An 18410-nucleotide genomic window follows, 5' to 3' on the forward strand; every position below is an offset into this window, starting at 1 on the left:
TTAGAGTGGTATGAGCTTCTGAAGTATGAGAATGTATTCAAACTAACTACTAGCTACGCTAGACAGTTGAATTACAGAGACTGAAATATCTGTAGGGACAGGGCGTTTATATAGACCTTATTCTTGATATCCTTATTGCCTTACTCCTAGCGATCATTTTGATCATTATTGAGCGAAATGATCGCTCCTACCAATCAGCGTTCTCCTGAATCTACTCACGTGTTACTTCGTAACAGATACCTTGATCAATAATTATTAGCTAATGCGCTTATTCTGCTTATTATTAAGCAGAATGATCGCTCCCACCAATCAGCGGTACTTTAAGGCTGCTCACGTGTTACCTCGTAACACAATAATAGACTTGTAAGTTATATATGCTAAGATATTTTAGTATATATTCTAAATATTTTCCCAAGCTTAGTTTGATTCCTTAATAGTCAGCTTTACCTGTAATCTAAGTACATTGTTCCCTTTCTTAGTATTATACTTTACTTCATCCCCTTACAGATGGAGAATGTTAACAAATAGGCCGAGAAGATTTTAATCCGGACTCATATATGCAACATCGGACTCATTGATTGATCAGCATTACAAAAGCTGAGATGGACCTATGCATATACACGATCTGCCGCTGTGGTCGAGCTTGCTAAGGGATGACAAAATATTACTGCAGAATATCTCCAAACGCTAAGATTCTCGATGCTTACATTTCTGTACACCCACACTCGTATATAATTCATCAGCTCTATCCTTCATCATGTTTCCATGTCAAACATATAACCAGCGATAATCGGATAACATCTTTCATAAGTTTGGCAATACTGATTAAAGGCCTAGCTTTCATACTGGCGAATCTTAACTCGAGTCACTTCCAAAGTCATTGCATCACGTCTCCCATGCAATGTCATCGACAATTTCGAAAATATCCAACCCAATCTTAACAAAATTCAAGGTTACACCACGCCGTTGGTCCGCACGTGGACATGCTGATCACGGTTGGTTGTACACCTTCCACACGTTTTCTTTTGCCTCGTACTACGACCCTAGGTACGAATCATTCGGACCTTTGCGCGTCATCAATGAAGACCGCGTAGAGAGGGGGACAGGTTTCGGTACGCATAGCCATGCCGAGTTTTTGATTTGGTCGTATATTGTAAGCGGAGAGTTGGAGCACAAGGATTCCATGGGCAATGTTGAGATACTCCGCCGCGGAGAGGTACAGTTCACCAGTGCGGGTACTGGCATTAGACATTCCGAGTACAACAGGAACAAAGAAGAAGATAACCACTTCCTGCAAATCTGGGCGAAGCCTAACGTTCGTGGCTTGGAACCATCGTACATCACGCGCAAGTACACGGACGAAATAAAGCAAGACAAACTCGTTCGCATCATTGAGTCTAAGGAGCGACATTCTGGAGGCAATTTGGAGAACGATCCAATTCCAGCGCATGCAGATTTGAGTATGTCCGCGTCCATATTGAATCCAGGCAAAAGTGTCTCGCATGAAGTGGTTACCAGAGGTGAACGGAAGATCTTCTTGCATGTTGTTATGGGCGGGCGGACGCAGCCAGAGTCGGGTGGTGCGAGAATCCGAGTAGGGGACGTTCAGTTGGGGGAGGGTGATGGTGCATTTGTGGAAGAAGTGAGGGGGCCTGGTCAGATCACTATCGAAAGTACTGGAGAGAAGCCTGCCGAATTTCTTCTCTTTGACATGGGGTTGGAAGATGCATAGCGTCTCTGCCGTGAAATGGGTTTGTTTAAACAAGGGCCGTGTACGTATCGTTTCTGGCTAGAGGTCGATGATGATGCACAAGATGCTTCCTTCGCCTGGTAGATGATCATAGGTCGCGATTTCTTGGTACGAAAGGTTCTGCAAAATGAAATTAACTATTCCAAAATCTCACTTCCAAATATGAATTTTTTCCAATTTCTTCCTAATCTTTGAACACCGTATTTAAGTTCCCAGCCTTTGATTTCGCATATTCTGCGCACTATTGCCTCGAGGCACTCGTCCATGTTGGTGCCGGCCATGTGCAAATCGCTTTCCACAAGGATTTTATCATCAGGCAACATCTTGATGACCTCTGCGGCTTTAGAGTTCCCTTTGCTAAAGTTTATCACCTCAGAGAAGGAGAAAAATATCTCCACAGGAACTGATACATTTAAATACTGCTTTACTTGATCTACTGGACCGGAAAATGAATGTAGACATATACGTGGTGGATATGGTTTGGTCTCATCGTCTATGGGTCCGTGAGCGTCAGCATTGTGCTGTGCTGCGGATTTGAGCTTTTTGCGATCGCGACTGCTTAGAACTTCCCGCTCATAACCCTCCCACATCTCGCAAAGAGTCTCGAAGAGCATCCCATGGCATTGCGAACCATGTATGGAAGCTGCCCGTCGCATTTCACCGGCAATTTGAAGTTGTGCCTTTAGCAATTTCCGTTGGTGGGCCATAGAAACACGATAAGGCGACCATTGTCGACGTGGATGCCCGTCAACCGTAAAGGAACTATCTTTGGTGCTTTCAAGGCCAGTTGAACGAAACACTGGAATTCGGAAGGACTTATCGAGACCCACTTCGCCGATCAAAGCAAGAGGGTATCTTGCAAGAAGCTTTCTGGTCTCTTCCAGGAAACGACTCAACGGCCGTGGATTTGGTAAATTGAGCAAAAACTCTGTGTCTTCGCTACTGGGAACCAAGATTCTCTGGAAATGAAGTATACGCTGTTCGTCGTTTAGAGCATTCGCACCGTCATATTCGAGTTCGTCAAACAGTTGGTATGAAAACCAGGGATGCCAACCAAACGATGGAATGACCTTCGGTGCCTCGATCCACTGATCTTGCAATGGGCTTTGACTGACTTTCAATCCAAATATGTCTGCCACAGAAGAGACCAAGCTCTGGTCCTCAGCTCTTGTAGCCATGACAGTGAGTACTCTTGTCTTCATTGAGGTAATGCATGAAATGTTCGACATGGTGTCTGTCGGATGACAGTGTGCGTCGAATACTCCAAGCGCCCACGGGAATGCTTTGTCTTGATTTGTCATGTTAGATGAAATATCGTAAATACCGCCAGGTAAAGCATGAATTCTAATATACATATCGAGGCAACTGTTGTGATGATGTTGACGAAGCACTATCACGTGTCATGGAGCAGCTTACCCTGATTATCTGATTGGTCGATGGCTTCCACAATCAATAACCCCACCAACATCTGTCTGGCAGTTTAAATTCTGTTTGAGTATAGGATACTTTTTTGATTGTTACATGACCCGCACGTTCAGAAGTCAGGTCTGATGTTGCGTAGTCTAAAATCTGCCAGAGACACTAAAGAAACTTTTGAGTCAAGAATGAACATTACCAAATTCGTCGTGTCTCACAGGGAAAATGCGCTACTTATTGGCGATTACAAGACTTACCAGCATCAATTGACCAAGCAGCTCGCCTCCTTGCGTAAGAAGCTAGGAAGAGCCACCCCAAAGAATGGAAAGTACACGAAAAAGCCTGCTGTGACTGCAGAGGACATTGGCCGCAACCATGAGTATGTATTTCACGGACGGTTTGGCGAGACGGTATGCTAATTCCCATGTAAGATTTGTGTACCTTCTTCTCCTTTCAGCCGAGCGAGCATATGCACACGCAATGTCAATGAAGAGTGGGGGAACGGAAGATGGCACGGGACTCTCTTCTGCGACTCGTCTGCACATTGCAAGTCGGATTAACAAAGCCGCAAATCATGCCCGCCAGCTTGCGGCTCTTCTATCCATTCAGGAGCTCTCCACGGCCACAGAGACTGATATCCTAGAGGCCAAAGCGTATGCATACGCTTTTGCCGGAGCAAAAGACCTAGAGAAACATGGTGCGGACAGCAGATCAAGCGACATTGAGGTGCAACGGGAAAAGTGGGCATCGTGCTTGGAAAGTTTCTCAGCGTCGAGGGTCATATATGTTGCTTTGTTTAAATCAACCAAAGAAGATGTTCTTAAGGAGTACGTGGCATCAACTATTGACCCAAGCATCCGGTTTGCTGCGTACCAGTCTCATATTCCTCGAACTGTAACTCCAGTCACTGTTTCTCGTAAATACTTCCCAAAGGACGAGAAGGAACTCATGCAGATATTGCAGAAACTTGATCCAACTGCATTTAGTGATCAAAAAGCGGCAGAAATTGATGGCGGTGCTGAAGTCCCAAACAGAATTAAGTGGCGCTCAAGAACAGCAAATATAGTGGACACATCCATCGGCCAAGCACTCGCTGCTGTCAAAATAGAAACAGGTCGCCTACAAGCAATACTCAGAAGCGATGATGTCAAGGATAAATACACAATATATGATCCAGTTTTGATCGCAGCTCAGGATGCAGTGGATGCGACCCGCCATGCGATCGACGACCATGAGAAAGAGAGAGTTTCGGAATCGGATCCAAGAATGCAGGAATTGCGGATCATAAATTTGGCAGTAAATTATGAGCTTATCGGCTGGAGAGTAGGTCGAAACCGGGAATTGATTGGGTCCGACGATGGCATGAAGTTGAGCAACACACCAATAAAGAGGCAAAATAGGCTAAGAAAGGATGGCAAAATATGGGCTGAGAAATCTGAGGGAAAAGGACGTAAGCTTGTCCGACTAAGAGAACGAATTGTGCTTTACAACGCAATTTTGCAAAGCCTCGACAGTGTGAAGGATGTTCCCGGTGCGATGGGGGATCCTGCTTTTGTCGGGGAATTGGAGGGTAAAAAAGCTTATTTTCAAGCTCTTAAGTAAGTCAGAGTTGTTCGGCGATCGACAGTGAGCATTCAAGACTGACCAAACTAGGTGTCTTAACTTGTCTTTCTCGCATACCCTGGTTTCACCACCGGCACACAAGCATGCACTTGCTCTCATAATTCGCGCTGAGCAATTCTCATCTCAAGCCAAGGAGTCTCTACTGGGGCTTGCACCTTCGGATGAAGCATCCCCACTTCGACTCGAAATTTCTAAATCTCGTCTTACCAAATTACATAACCTCATCAAGTCTTACCATCTCCAAACACGTGCCCTAGTAGAATTGCAGGATCACCTCAACAATTCGCCAATGGCTGCCCGCAATATAGTGGTCTCTGCAGAACCGCGAATGGAGTCTCCGGATGACTACACCGGAAAGGGTGATGTCGGTTTAGTTAAGCTGGTGGAATGGCCGCCAAAATTGAAGCCGATTCCTCTTAAACCGCTTTTCTTTGACACGGCGTGGAATTACGTAGAATATCCTGGAAAAGCACCTGCGGCTACTGCGATTACGAAGGAAGACATTGATGAGGCCAAGAAAGAAGAGAAACCTTCTTCAAAGGGTTGGTTTGGTTTCGGCCGTCGTTGAATCATATTATTTGCTGCGATTATATTAGTATTCAAATGTCAACATGGATTGGTTTCGGAGGACACTCAACGACTCACATGCAAACGTAGACTTTTGAACGCTCTTGGTCTTAATTGTATTCAGCACTAATTTTGTCTTGAAGGTCAGGATTCGCATGCATGCATGGAGTACCCCCGTGGCAGTGCTTTTAACTGCTGATAGCATAAGTATCAGTGTATGATTTGCTAAGGATTGTTCAGTGACAGTTGAATCCTCCACCTAGGCCAGATTTAGTTCGGTGGTTATTTTTGGATGAACAAAACAGAATCATTATGTGATTGCCGCTTAAGAATTTGCATTTTCATTAGGAGACTTAAGCACACATTTGGCTCGAATGATTTAATTATTGATATGGGTTTGTAATGGCTATAATACTTGAATGAGGGGCATATATAATTAAGAAGTGAATATTGACGACATTGTTTCCGAATAGTTTTTAGAAGCTTACGACATAAAAAATTAGTATTAGCCGTGGCTGACAGCATTATATGAGACCTGCAACGCCCATGGATCTTTGGCAAGTAATACAAACATGACAAAATAAGGGATATTAAGTTTTCAACCAACGGAACTCCAAAATTGTCAGTACCTTGCTCAGACCCTATGAAATTAAGACGCGGGTTTTGGGAAGAGTAAGGGAATTGCTTCCGCCCAACCTCTCTCAATCACAGCCTCGCGCACAGTTTTCCCATCGTCATCTGTAACTTCAAGGTCGAGTGGATTGCCACGCTCCAACAGCACCTTGAGGATTTTTAGGTTTCCAGTTTCGACAGCTTGCAGGACCGGATTCCAACCACGGTACATTTTATTGATATCGGCACCTCGATCGAGAAGCATCTCGATGCACTCTGTGTCGTTGTGGGGACAGCGACGAATAGCCTTGATAAGGGGTAGATGTTCGCCAGGCGCGTTTGGATTGGCATTGGCTTCGTAAAGCAGAAAACGAACAATCTCCTTATTCTGCTCGCGAAGCGCCGTCGTGAGCGGGGAAAATACACCACCTGTCTTGTCTTCTACACTGACACCAGCTTTGAGCAACATCTTGATGCTCTCAAGCTGGTTTGCCAAGACGGCTTGTTCGATGACGCCGCGAACAGAAGAAGGTTTCTGTACCACCTTTAAGAGTTTCTTAAGCACTGGCGGTCGTTTGACGGCCATGATTAATGGCCAGTCTTCTCCTCGCACATTTGGGTCGGCCCCATTGGCAAGGAGGAGGTCAACCAACTCCACTCGATTATCTCGAATCGCTGTTGTAAGGGCCGTTCGGCCATCCTCATTCCGTGCATTTGGATCCACGCCTTGAGCGAGAAGCCATTTTAGTCCTTCAGTGTGGTTATGCGCAACGGCCGTCTCCAAGATACCTGCAGGCTCATTGAGGTTTGTGCCTGCAGCGAGAAGCTTAGGAAGGATATGAACCCTGTCGTGAGTGATGCACTTGAAATGGGGGTATTCTGAAGCTGGGAGATTTGGGTCGGCGCCGTTGGCAAGGAGAAGATCGACAATTTCGACACTGTTATCACGGATTGCCGAGCACAGGGGTGTATAAATGCCGTCCTTTTTGATATTTGGTGAGACGCCGTGATCTAAGAGTATGGATATTGAATCGATATTTTTCAGGCTAGACGCAAGTTCCATAATGCCCGGGCTCTTATTGGTGTCAGCTCCACGGTTCAGCATGAGCTGTAAGGCCTCCGCATGATAAGTTGATGGCCAAAGAGGATGTTTTGGGCCCGGCAAATTTGGATTTGCGCCGTGGTCCAACAGTAGAGCCATCAGGTCCAGTCGTACAGTTTGAATAGCTACGAATAAAGGAGTAGTGCCCTCTCTGTTTTTCGCATTTGGATCAGTCTCATAGTCTAGCATGAGCTCGATGATTCTCGGCGGCACGGTCTTGTTGATTGAAGCAATGAGCGGAGTATTTCCGCATCCCATGATCATGGCTGGATCTGCGCCATACATCAACAGCAGATGGACGATCTCGAAATTGCGCTCGTTGCTCGCGACCACAAGTGGTGTCACTTCTTCAGGACCTGCGGAAAGATTTGGATTGGCGCCGTATTTCATAAGCATCTCTACGGCTTCAACGAGGGATGCTTTAACGGCTGCGTAGAGTGGCGTATACCCATTGCCGTCTGCAGCGTTTGTATCAGCGCCGAAGAGGAGCAGAACTCTGACGATTTCCTCATCTCCGTTAAGACAGGCGCGAATCAGAAGATTTGGATCGGATATGTCGGCACCATCATCCAATAACCTCTCTACAGCGCTGCAGTCTTTGTTTTGAATAGCATGCAGTAGAGCCACTCTGGAGTTGGGTGAGGGTGATCCACTAGGACGGGGTGTCCAGTGCGGGACAGTTGATGGATCTGCCTTGACACGAATGAACTTCGTTGGGTACTTAGGCTCACTATGGCTCGGCAGGATCGTTGTGTCTATGGCCCTGTTAGCTTGATTTCATAGAAGATTATTTCAAAGGTCACGTCAAAACAGGCTGGTGTGGTAATTGGCCACCATGCATTACATTGGGCATGTTGAATATGATCAACTCACCACGCGTGGAATCCCTAAGATAACTATCTAGCATCATTGTTGACTCAGTAGCAAATGATTCGTGCCTAAGACCATTCGAGCGACCACTTGCAGTACCACCGGAAGAAATGGTCGGATGGCGATTAAGGTTGCCTCGTCTGTCTTCTGAATATGATGCGTGGAGATCTGGCGGGTCGTATCTGCCGCGGCGCTCCTCTAGAGATGATGGCGTGCGTCGTTCTTCAGATGAATTGTTCAAACTGTCGTATCTGGGCAGATGAGTCACGATTGGTTGGCTCTTTTCAGACATTGCTCTCTCTGTACTCGGCAGAGCTGGGAGTGGAAGCTGCGGTGGCCCATCTATCAAGGTCTCGCCAGAGGAGGGAACAGAGAGCGGCGGAATGACGGTCGTAGGCTGGTTTACATTCATGCGCTCCATCGCTGCAAGAAGTCCAGTATATCCAATGCCGATGTTGGATTCGACCTTTGCATCTCCCAAAGACCACTTAAACACCAACGAACTCATCCTCAATGCTTCCTTGTCCTTGAGGAGGCTTTGTCTGACCTTGTCGATATCGGTTCCGGAAAACATGAGGCGCCATCCCTTTTGGAATTTACCCAGTGCGCCTTTGTTCTCATACTCCAAAAACTTGAGAATCATTTGATTTAGGACGCTGAAATCGTCAATTGTCTTCCGGAATTTCGCCTCCAGCTCCGAGACCATGTCGTTTGGGAACCGTTGCTTCTTTTGTGCAGCTTCTGACAAACCGGCCTCAATACTCCATAAGATTCGCGATAGGTCGAGGAAATCGGCAGCCAGTTCTTTGAAGCCCAAGGGTAGACTCTTGACCGTACTCAGGTACTCCAGCATTCTGACAGAGATGCTATTTCCCTGAGTTGTGGCCTTCGTGCAGAGCTCCAGTAGAGTTTCTTTGTGCTTGACCATGATGAAGAAATAGGTTCAAGACTTGTCGTCCTGGTTCTCAAGAAATGGTGCTTTGAGACGGAGCAAAACTTTGCGCACCTCTGACAGAGGATACAGTTGCGCTTTTGGAGCAAAAGAAAGATCCTCGTACGTGCCAAGATACAGCGTGAAGGTCCGGCGACTATTCTGCATGCAGCAACAGTGGCACGCTCCTGCGCAAAGTCTAGTCATGGTCAAGCTGCGGGACTCGGTGTTCCGGCCAATTGATCGCATGCATGACATCAAACCGGCTTCTTTTGATGCTAGCAACATCCGTGCTCTGGCGTCCAGCCTGGGGTCGGAAACTTCTAATGGTGGCGCACATCCAATGTTGCGAGATTGGGGTACCAAAGTGATTTAGCACCAAGTTCTGGAACTCCCGTGTTCGAGGAAGTGGAAGCTTTCATTTCAACATCTTCGGCGCTGTTGAAGGCGCTACCTTGTTGTCTGATGAGCGTTTTGTCGGCGACTTGACACATGTTCTTTACGATTCGAAAAGCGGTCTTGATGGCAAGGTTGCGCAAGCTGGCTGCGAACGAGTGATCCAGGCAACGTGGAACGCGCGCCATCGACGCCGACTCGCTTCGTCACTAGCTCCGCGTGTTAGCTTCGCTCGCTCAGGTTTAGAAACGGGACAACAGCGGATGAATCTGATGCCTGCATGTTTGCGACCCCTGAAAACTCTATTATTGTGGATACGGTTTCTACGCCTGGTAAGCTGAACGGAGCGGAGATGTTCTGGAAAGAAGACATATCGCGCACAGCGCGTTGCTGGTGATCCACTTCCACGACAGTTTCGTGGCAAACGCTTTGACGACTTGGTGTTGGCAAGCGAAGACTCAGCAGAAGAACGGCCGGCGTTGGAGGAGGGGCCTGATCGAAGTGGACACAAAATTTCTCCGCACGAATCGTGCATGGATTTGCGGAAGATAAATCGGAATCTTTGATTCGCGGGGCGCGCAGCCAATCGATGCAGGCGCACGCTCGGAGAAACGCACGAAACAGATTCTGGGGTTTGCAACCGGCCTGAGGTTGGAGGACCGTGTATCAAAGTCTGAACGTGCAAGACATGCCGTTGCAAAGACTCTGACTTGGCCTGCCCCCCGATCTGAGCGCTTCGCCCGCCAGTCGCCTGAAGTCCGGTTCTAGACGCTCGCTTTGTTGTCCGGCGGCGTCAAGAGGGATGCTGGCGCTAGAGAGCGAGGGGCGGCCTAGGTGCAGTCCGCGCCGAGTACCAATGCACGCCGCAAATTAGTGGCATCCGCGTGCTGCAAAATTGCTGTGGCTCTAGAGTGCAGCCCTGCCGCTGCTGCCATCGGTGGCTCATTGGTCCACGGCGATAATTTCCAAGAATCCACTGTCCGCAGCAGAATGTGGCCGTTCGCGTGGGCAGGACAGCGCCGCAGGCTCCCTACGCGGGCGCGCAGACGATGGAGATGCGCGGTGCGGCCAGGTCGTGCTGTCAGAACTGTCTCGGTTTCCCACCGCGAAACCGCTGCGGAACGGCGAAGGCCTTTCAAGGAGCATCCACGTTCGGCAGCACTCAAGACCAGCTCCGCAAAAGCAAAAAGCACTGAAGAGCAAGGCTTCCCTGCTTGCGAGTCCAATCCGGAGTAAACTTCTGTCAACAGATACTGCACCGTGTCCAGTGTCAATGTGTCTGACAGCTTAGCTCCGTATCGACACTAAGCGTATTTTGCAGTCTCGAGACTTCCCATCCTAGCTTACAAGATACACAGGACCCAGCATGAATAGCTAGCGGGAATGTAGATCACGTAAACGCGCGATACGTAGCGGCCCGTTACTTTCAAGAAATACTGTGCATACCTCTCAAGACCGAGATTCAGGCCTCCACGTTCGCAAAGACTCGCATAGAAAGAGGGCGGAGCGGAGCGCCGGTGGCGTAAATCTCGACGAGCCGACGTATGCACCTCTCCGAAGCAAGCCCTTGTACTTGGAGAAGACGAATTGCGCCCGTCCTCTTCTCTCCATCTAAGAGAATAGTCGTATTGCCTGTGACATCGTTATATTGCTTTGATTGTCATGACGAGGTCGTTCCGACAACATGTTCACCTCGTCCCTACGCCGTGTCTTGTCCATGTGGAAACATTAAAAGACCCGGTCTCCACGCAGGAAATGTTTCAATCAAATAAGAATCTTTTCATGGCAGGTCGTATGAAGACGTACCATGCCACTTTACTTGTTTTTCGAGACATGATTTTCTCGTTCGCTTCTGAAGAGTCAAGTGTTAGTTAAAGGTACAGCGAAAGAAGCCATTCGCGACTGTTGTATTCGGGCACCATTCGAAAGCACAACATATTCGTATCTTCTATCCAGTTCCAAAGAGACGACTGATTTCACTCTCCCGTCTCCCACGCAACCAGAGTTAGTATTTCGAGTTCAGTGAAGTCAATTCGAACTCGATCCACTACCAAATGTATTCTATTTTCGACTCTGACACAACCTTCAGAGGGCTCCGGCTTTCATTAAGCTTCCGTGTAGTGCAGAGATGCACGAGATCTGTCTCTTTCCTCTGCAACGAATGTAACATTTTACTTACACAATGGATACAGGCGTGTCGACTTAAAATGTGTTCCGAAATACCATTTGCTTGAAATCTTATCCGTCCTGAGTGTGGCTACTCACCCGCACTTGATCCGTGAAGACGTGACGCTCTTATGGCTGCCACATTGCTGGGTGTCCACAGCTGTATGCTAAGAGGAAACAGCGGCAGTTATAAGGAACAATGAGAACCGAGCAAAAAAGGCTATGGCGAAACGGATTGAAGATTTAGTACACTAGTCGGCGTGTCAACATTTTGCGTCAACAAGGTTCAAGCCTGGCACCTTGCGTGCTTGCTGATCAGCAATTCAATAATTTAGACCCAATCATCCAAAATGTTCTCCAAAGCCTTCAAAAAACGTCGTCCACGCCAGGTAGAACGTGTGTGGGTGATAAAGGTATTACGTGTATCACGTGAATTGACGTGTCACCGCTTAAGGAAACTTCGTCTTGGGAGCTAGCGAGGCCATCAATTGCGGCCGCGGGCTTATCTAGGCACAGCATGGACCGAATGATGGAGGTTTTGCTTCGACGGCATGCGGTCGAAGATAAGAGATCTCTGCATGCGGAAATCTTCCCGCGTTCGCAGGCCAAAACCTTGAGAACGCTGATTGCCGATTTTCCGCAACCCTCAGGCCCCAGATCCTCCTCTGATTGGTTGGGTCATGACCTCTGAGATGTTCGCCCTCTGCTTTCAGATCATTTTGTTTCGCCTGCTTCATGCTGATTGTATGCCGATACGTGCTTGGGCGAGATCTAGTTGATGTAATATGTCGTTGCTGTTGAATGCGCTTTGGCAGCTCACATCACAGCAGCTGTCCCAAGCTAACCTAGACACTCGATTCGATCAGCGCGAACAAGGAAACAGGTGAACTATTCGCCCTTTCAACAGAGCGGTTTATGACCGCAGCTGCTCCCCTGGACGCGTCGGTGCCGTTCGATCCATAGACGCCCCGCTTGTGATGTCGAAATTGATCCCACCGTCTCGTTGAATCACCATCTTCATCAGCTTCTCTTCCTTTTTTTTTCGCCATTTTTGCGTCCTGTTCGCTGCTCCTTTTATCATTTGAGTTCAGGGTTTTCATGCGTAACGACTGGTCTTTTCACTATTGACTTTGCCTTGCCACTTACTCGTAGGATAAATTTCCCTTAGAGTCCTGGCCAGCGGCGTGGAGATCGTTTGCGGAAGGAAACATTGCTTACCCGTCATCTCCGTCATGTCTCCAATTAAAACACTGTTCAACGACGAGCAAGTTGTACAAAGCACAGAATCGACGACGACGTCAAAGTCGGTAATACCGATTGCGGAGCGGGAACGGAAGCCATCGCAAACTTCTGAGGACTATGAATCAGGCACCACAGATTCACTAGATAATGAGCGACTATCGACGCAGGAGGGCCATGAACTTTCTAACAAAAATGCGCTGCATGTAGTCGAATCGAATAGAGCAAACACTCTCACAAAGTACACAACTGGACTGTCCGTCGTGACCACGACTGATCCAAACTTCGAGATCGACTTTCTTGACGATGACCCGGACAATCCACGCAATTGGCCCATGTGGTATCGATGCATCATCATTTTCATGATCTCATATAGCACACTGACTGTGGTCATGTATTCAACATCGTACACGTCGGCCATTCCAGGAATCATGTCTAGTTTCAACATTGACAACGAAACGATACCGGTTTTGGGCATAACAACGTATATGATCGGTCTTGCGCTTGGAAGCGTTGTATTGGCTCCTTTAAGTGAGATGTATGGACGTAGACCAATCTATCTCGTTGCTATGGCAATGTTCTGTCTGCTTACAATCCCCTGTGCATTGGCACCCAATCTAGAAGCGATCTTGATCACGCGGTTTTTTGGTGCAATTGCTGGGAGCGCCTTGATTTCCAATTCTCCAGGCACGGTCAACGATATTGTAACCGAAGAGTATAGGGCACTTGCCTTTTCTCTCTGGAGCATCGGTCCCATGAACGGGCCAGTGGTAGGACCACTGGTCGGAGGATTTGTCTTTGAAAATCTCGGCTGGAGATGGACTAATTGGATCATTTGCATTTTAAGCGGCGTTGGTTTTGCTATGTTGCTTTGCATCAAGGAGACGTACGCGCCGGCCATCTTACGGAAAAAGGTGATGGTCAGGAAAAAGGAAACAGATGATGGACGATGGTGGTGTCGTTACGACGACAAAAAAGACTTCTGGCCACTTTTGCGTTTGAACTTGAGTCGACCGTTCATAATGACCATTAAGGAGCCTATCTGCATTTTTTGGGATATATATATAGCGCTGCTATACGCAATCCTGTATCTCTGCTTCGTCGCCTACCCGATCGTTTTCTCGGACTTGCGCGGCTGGTCTCCAGGCATTACAGGACTCGCATATATGGGAATTGGTATTGGATCCTTGATTTGCATTGCATCCGAGCCTGCAATTCGGAAAATGATAAACTCACACAAGCCTGACCCAGCGACTGGAAGACCTCCTCCCGAGTCAATGGTTAGTATTGTCTGCATTGGCGCAATTACTGTGCCAATTGGCGAAATGATCTTTGCATGGACGTGTACACCAAATGTACACTGGATCGTGCCAATTTTGGCCGGCATACCATTCGGATTTGGAAACACAAGTGTTTTTATCTATGCCTCGAACTACCTCGTGCACTCTTACGGTATCTATGCGGCTTCAGCGTTGGCTGGGAACTCTGTTTTCAGATCACTAGTGGGCGGTACCTTGCCCCTTGCAGGACCTTCGCTGTATAGAAGTCTCGGGCCTCATTACGCGGGAACATTGTTGTCGTGTCTCGAGTTCTTGTGCGTACCTATTCCATTTGTATTTTATCGTTATGGTCATAAGATTAGGATGAAGAGCACTTTGATTAGGCAGATGCAAGAAGACATGGATCGCTTAGACGCCAAAAAGCGAAAGAACGAGGAGAGGATTGCAAGAGATAGGTCAAGAGCAGGGACAGCCATCTCAGAAAAGGTACCTGTTCATGAAATTGAAGCCGAATTGGAAAGAGTGGTAAGCAAAGCAGAGAAAGAGCTAGTCGTGTGAGACCATGATGATTTGGAAGTGCACCAAGCAAGCATAAGAGGCATCATAGAGAAAGCATACGATTCACGCGAGCGAGAATGCTTCGCTCTTTGATATAAAGACATCTCGACGTAGAGTATCAAAGATCACATTAATCATTTTCCTAAGTGAACAATTTCTCTGCCATCCCACCTTACGTTCAACTCCACAACTTGTATCAACGATACTGCAAGACAATTCCAGATGTGGACGATTCAGAGCCATGTTTGCCATAATGGATCGGCGAGGATGCCATTACCCCCTGAAACAGGTCTGAAGATGGAAATTGGATGTGCAATCACAACTCGTATCAATCGCTCTGATATTCCGCTTTTGTAGGGAAGCGTATTTGCATTTCGCTAGGATTGCAGATTCAGATTATCTGCCTTTGGATCTGCGACGGTAAACCACTCATCCGTTGCTAATTGCAGATTCAGCGTTGACAATCAACCCTGACGTCTCATCTTGTACCAGATAAATGAATACGCATTTGGATGGCATTATCCACGGAAAGATAAGATGCGCATGGGTTTCTGGATCAGTCCTTGTTTGATCTGGAGAGAAAAAAAAAGTCATGACGGGTATTTGAGGCGGAATACTCTCAAACAGCGATTGAATCAATTAGCTGATCAGATAGAATTTGCGACATTCGTATATTTAGGTAATGTTCAAGCCAAGCAAACGAAGTCAGACGTTCGGAAGATAACATCGTAATATTTGATTTCTCGGGAGACTGGTCTTACAAAAAAATAAGATATATGAAATAATTTCCTTCTTACGATGTCAAAGCCGGGTACTGAACCATGTCTATCACCAAGTTTTTGGCCCAAAAAATGTGCCCGGTGCCGGGGTTGCTTGGATGGCCGTCTGTTGTTGATCCATGGTTGTCGACACAACGTCATTGCCCCTTCAATAGCTTTAGCTAAACCTACAAGGACATGTATTCAGTGATTTACTTACCACCACTTAGGAGCACTGATATCGTTCATGGTGAAGACGAAGAAGATTACCAAAGTGCTAATAGCTAGTCCAGTATCGAGACCGCTAGCCGTCAAATAATTTAATCTAGACCACCAATTGAAGTGTCTATTTCTGATCACCTTTTGGAATATGAACCCCACGATACCCCAGCTAAGATAATTTAATGGAGTTGCAGGCGGGACTATATATTCTGTTAGAGATTTTCTAAATTTTGCGGCCATACATACTGCTTCCTGCTCCGCCGAGTATTATAGGTGCCATAGCATATTGCAAAAAGCTTCTGGGCCATCGTTTCTGTGCATACCATAATACTAACGGCAGAGCTGCGCCAATAGGGAACATTATCAGCAACGCACTGTACACTTGGCCAGGTGAGAAGATCCTCTGTGGGCCGAGCAGACCCCAAATGATTGAAGCGCTGAAAAAGACCTTCCCACCTGGACAGGTGAAGCGTTGCGCTTGGGTAGTGGTGCAAATCCCCTCAATGTTATTAAGTGCAAAGTTAAGTACGAAGATTTGTATGAAACAAGAGAGAATAGTTGCGACCACTTGGGCAGTAAACATAGTCCGTGGTGGGATCTTCATATAATGTCCACTGTAAATGATTAATAACCCTGGATTTAGATGCAGTTCATATTCAACTTACAATTTTAGGTCACCTATAAACCCAAGAGCTTGCGATGCAGTAATGTATCCATACGTTTTGAACATCATCAATGCAAGCGGTTTCCCCGGCTGCATATAGCCCATTAAAAACTCAGTGATAACATTAAGCCCAATCTGTTGATTTGTGATTGCCTGTACAATGCCAATTGGGAGCGTCATGATAGTTGAAAATGCGACGGCGATGAGAAAGGCCCACCACGCAAATTCAGTTTTCCAAGCCAAAACTGTCACTAGAGACAGAGCAAGCATGACGATGAACATTATGCCGTACCACCAAGTGGGAGCCTCGGGATATTTGAGCATTAGCTTCATGTGGATGTCTGGTTTTTCATCACGCGATGCTTTGAATTGGCGTATAATCTCGTGTCGATAATGTAAATAGCAATAAACCACCAGGGACGCAATTGTCGCGAATGAAAGTCCGTACGAAATTGCAAATGTGGTTGAGATAAAGAGAGGAGAATACTCGCGATAGGCAGTCTCGTTCAGTGTTAGATCTTCCGTGACAATTCTCGTCGTATTGTATGCAAGACCGAAATGATCGTAGGTACCTGAATCCGATATTGGTAGATATCGCGCGTACCAAGCCCCACCAAAATGCAAGGCGATCGCCCCAATGACGTTAAAAAGGACAACGCCAACAAGCGTGTTTGCTATGGCGTGCCAGGGTGGAATCAATGGATCGCCAACAAAACCTGTTATCTGGGTCCAGTCAAAAGTTATGGGAATAAGCGAAACTCCAGTACTTCCCCCAAACAACTGATTGATGACAGGATTTTGAGGATATATCCAAGTCATGAACGCAAAAATTGACAAGAATTGTGCAAGGAAGCCTGGGATGAAGTAATAGATGAATGAGGCCAAAAACACAACACCGAACCATCGATAACGAGACATTGATCCACCAAAAACTGTAGGGTCTGGAGCTTCGAACTTTTCGTGCATAGCATGCATCAACGTAACACTAGCCAAATTCGTTGGCCAGATCATAGCCGCTGGATAAACCAGAAATTTCCGAAGAAGTCCTGCAATACCATATCCTATTGATTGTGTTGTGATAGTAAGCAATAGCTGGAAAGCAATCCCGAAATTTTGTTTATAGAATGCAACCTGAGCTAGAATGATATCGGTCGCGTATGCCGTTCCAAAGGAGACACCAGCCATAACGACAATGACACTGTGTTCTTTGACATTAAAAGGGCCCGGATTCAAGTTCCTCAGAAGTGTCAGCGTAACAAGCACAATTTAAACGCCGAGAGCATAACTTTACCACTTAATTCCCATCGTAGTAAATTGCCTGTTTGGCAGAATTCTCTCCCAAGCTTTTCCGATGGCAAATGAAACCAGTTGCGCAACGATAGTCCCTATGGCGATTGCAGGTTGACGCAAAGAAAACAAAGTATTGATGCTGGCCCCGAAACTAGCCATTATCAATCCAAGAGTCCAGGCACGAATTGTATTTGCTGGCACGTCTTCGTCGTAGTTGGGAACGGCTGCTCGAACCTCTTCATATGGCGAGTTTTCTTCCTCTTTATCGAAGCCATCTTCATTATCAGCCCATGAGTTTCTATACTTTTTCTCTGGGTCATAGTCCTGCGGTAAGTTCATATCCCACGAGTTCAGCCTATTTTTAAGCTCCTCAACTGGGCCTCTGACGTCGACAGAGGAGATAAATACAGCCTTTTCCTTCGGTCCCTCCATTTTCTAATAGATTAACCCGTGCCTGACGGGGTCGACTTGAGAATAAGAGAAGAGTAAATTGAAGCCGGGCTTCAGTGCGTTTATTGCTAAGGAGGTCAACGCCTCGAGAGCGATTTGAAGCAAAAATGTTAGTTTTTATGGCATATTAGCAATGGATTGAATGATTGACTTTTCACTGTAACCGTGGGTCCAAGGGCAAATATAGCCATTTCATCGCCAAAGATGATAGCAACCTGAGAAATTGTACGTCGATTGGCCACAGAAGTCCTTATCTCTGAGCCTGAAGCACGCTATACAGTATGTTGCAATAAATTCAAGCTTTGTCTGGGCTTGTTTGGGGTTTGACGAATTTTCCCGAGTGTATTCATTGAGAGCTGCTAAGTTGTGCTTTGATAGCGGGATAAAACTTGAACTCGAAGCAGCTTTCGCTTCATGTGCCAAGGTAATGCAAGCTCCGTTGATGTTCCGAAATTGTTTCGTCATTGCTGGAGACATGAATTATAAGATCTACTTTTTTGGTGGAGCGTCGTAGTC

General features: G+C 46.8%; 6 protein-coding genes across 6 annotated transcripts; 3 read left to right on the forward strand and 3 right to left on the reverse strand.

Moving 5' to 3' along the window:
- Nucleotides 1-412: 412 nt before the first annotated feature.
- On the forward strand, nt 413-1898 carry PV09_08271 (uncharacterized protein). The gene is made up of 2 exons (XM_016362137.1): nt 413-458; nt 538-1898. The coding sequence occupies exon 2, from the start codon at nt 902-904 to the stop codon at nt 1730-1732; it is 831 nt and encodes a 276-aa protein (XP_016209954.1). The 5' UTR covers nt 413-458; nt 538-901; the 3' UTR covers nt 1733-1898.
- PV09_08272 (uncharacterized protein) lies at nt 1847-3096 on the reverse strand. The gene has a single exon (XM_016362138.1). It carries the CDS (start codon nt 3049-3051, stop codon nt 1888-1890), a length of 1164 nt encoding a protein of 387 aa, XP_016209955.1. The 5' UTR covers nt 3052-3096; the 3' UTR covers nt 1847-1887.
- A 116-nt stretch (nt 3097-3212) lies between these two features.
- Nucleotides 3213-5845, forward strand: PV09_08273 (uncharacterized protein). The gene is made up of 3 exons (XM_016362139.1): nt 3213-3545; nt 3598-4764; nt 4820-5845. The coding sequence occupies exons 1-3, from the start codon at nt 3301-3303 to the stop codon at nt 5355-5357; spliced, it is 1950 nt and encodes a 649-aa protein (XP_016209956.1). The 5' UTR covers nt 3213-3300; the 3' UTR covers nt 5358-5845.
- Nucleotides 5729-9739, reverse strand: PV09_08274 (uncharacterized protein). The gene is made up of 2 exons (XM_016362140.1): nt 7944-9739; nt 5729-7825 (listed from the first exon to the last, which is right to left on the reverse strand). The coding sequence occupies exons 1-2, from the start codon at nt 8866-8868 to the stop codon at nt 6006-6008; spliced, it is 2745 nt and encodes a 914-aa protein (XP_016209957.1). The 5' UTR covers nt 8869-9739; the 3' UTR covers nt 5729-6005.
- A 2738-nt stretch (nt 9740-12477) lies between these two features.
- PV09_08275 (uncharacterized protein) lies at nt 12478-14510 on the forward strand (the record flags this gene model as incomplete). Its single annotated transcript, XM_016362141.1, has 1 exon — nt 12478-14510. The coding sequence occupies exon 1, from the start codon at nt 12666-12668 to the stop codon at nt 14508-14510; it is 1845 nt and encodes a 614-aa protein (XP_016209958.1). The 5' UTR covers nt 12478-12665.
- An 810-nt stretch (nt 14511-15320) lies between these two features.
- Nucleotides 15321-17876, reverse strand: PV09_08276 (OPT family small oligopeptide transporter; the record flags this gene model as incomplete). Its single annotated transcript, XM_016362142.1, has 5 exons — nt 15321-15435; nt 15489-15690; nt 15737-16104; nt 16156-17391; nt 17446-17876. 5 exons carry the CDS (start codon nt 17874-17876, stop codon nt 15339-15341), a joined length of 2334 nt encoding a protein of 777 aa, XP_016209959.1. The 3' UTR covers nt 15321-15338.
- Between the last annotated feature and the right edge of the window lie 534 nt (nt 17877-18410).

This window comes from Verruconis gallopava (genome assembly GCF_000836295.1).
Source record: "Verruconis gallopava strain CBS 43764 unplaced genomic scaffold supercont1.39, whole genome shotgun sequence".
NCBI lineage: Eukaryota > Fungi > Ascomycota > Dothideomycetes > Venturiales > Sympoventuriaceae > Verruconis > Verruconis gallopava.

What these genes read in the sequence shown, in the direction of transcription:
- PV09_08274 (XM_016362140.1), bottom strand. Translation starts at nt 8,868, where the DNA reads ATGGTCAAGCACAAAGAAACTCTACTGGAGCTCTGCACGAAGGCCACA. An exon ending in TCTTAGGGATTCCACGCGTG is followed by an intron (nt 7,826 to 7,943) that starts GTGAGTTGATCA and finishes ACAGGGCCATAG; the next exon opens with ACACAACGATCCTGCCGAGC.
- PV09_08272 (XM_016362138.1), bottom strand. Translation starts at nt 3,051, where the DNA reads ATGACAAATCAAGACAAAGCATTCCCGTGGGCGCTTGGAGTATTCGAC.
- PV09_08273 (XM_016362139.1), top strand. Translation starts at nt 3,301, where the DNA reads ATGTTGCGTAGTCTAAAATCTGCCAGAGACACTAAAGAAACTTTTGAG. An exon ending in GACATTGGCCGCAACCATGA is followed by an intron (nt 3,546 to 3,597) that starts GTATGTATTTCA and finishes TTCCCATGTAAG; the next exon opens with ATTTGTGTACCTTCTTCTCC. An exon ending in GCTTATTTTCAAGCTCTTAA is followed by an intron (nt 4,765 to 4,819) that starts GTAAGTCAGAGT and finishes TGACCAAACTAG; the next exon opens with GTGTCTTAACTTGTCTTTCT.
- PV09_08271 (XM_016362137.1), top strand. Translation starts at nt 902, where the DNA reads ATGTCATCGACAATTTCGAAAATATCCAACCCAATCTTAACAAAATTC.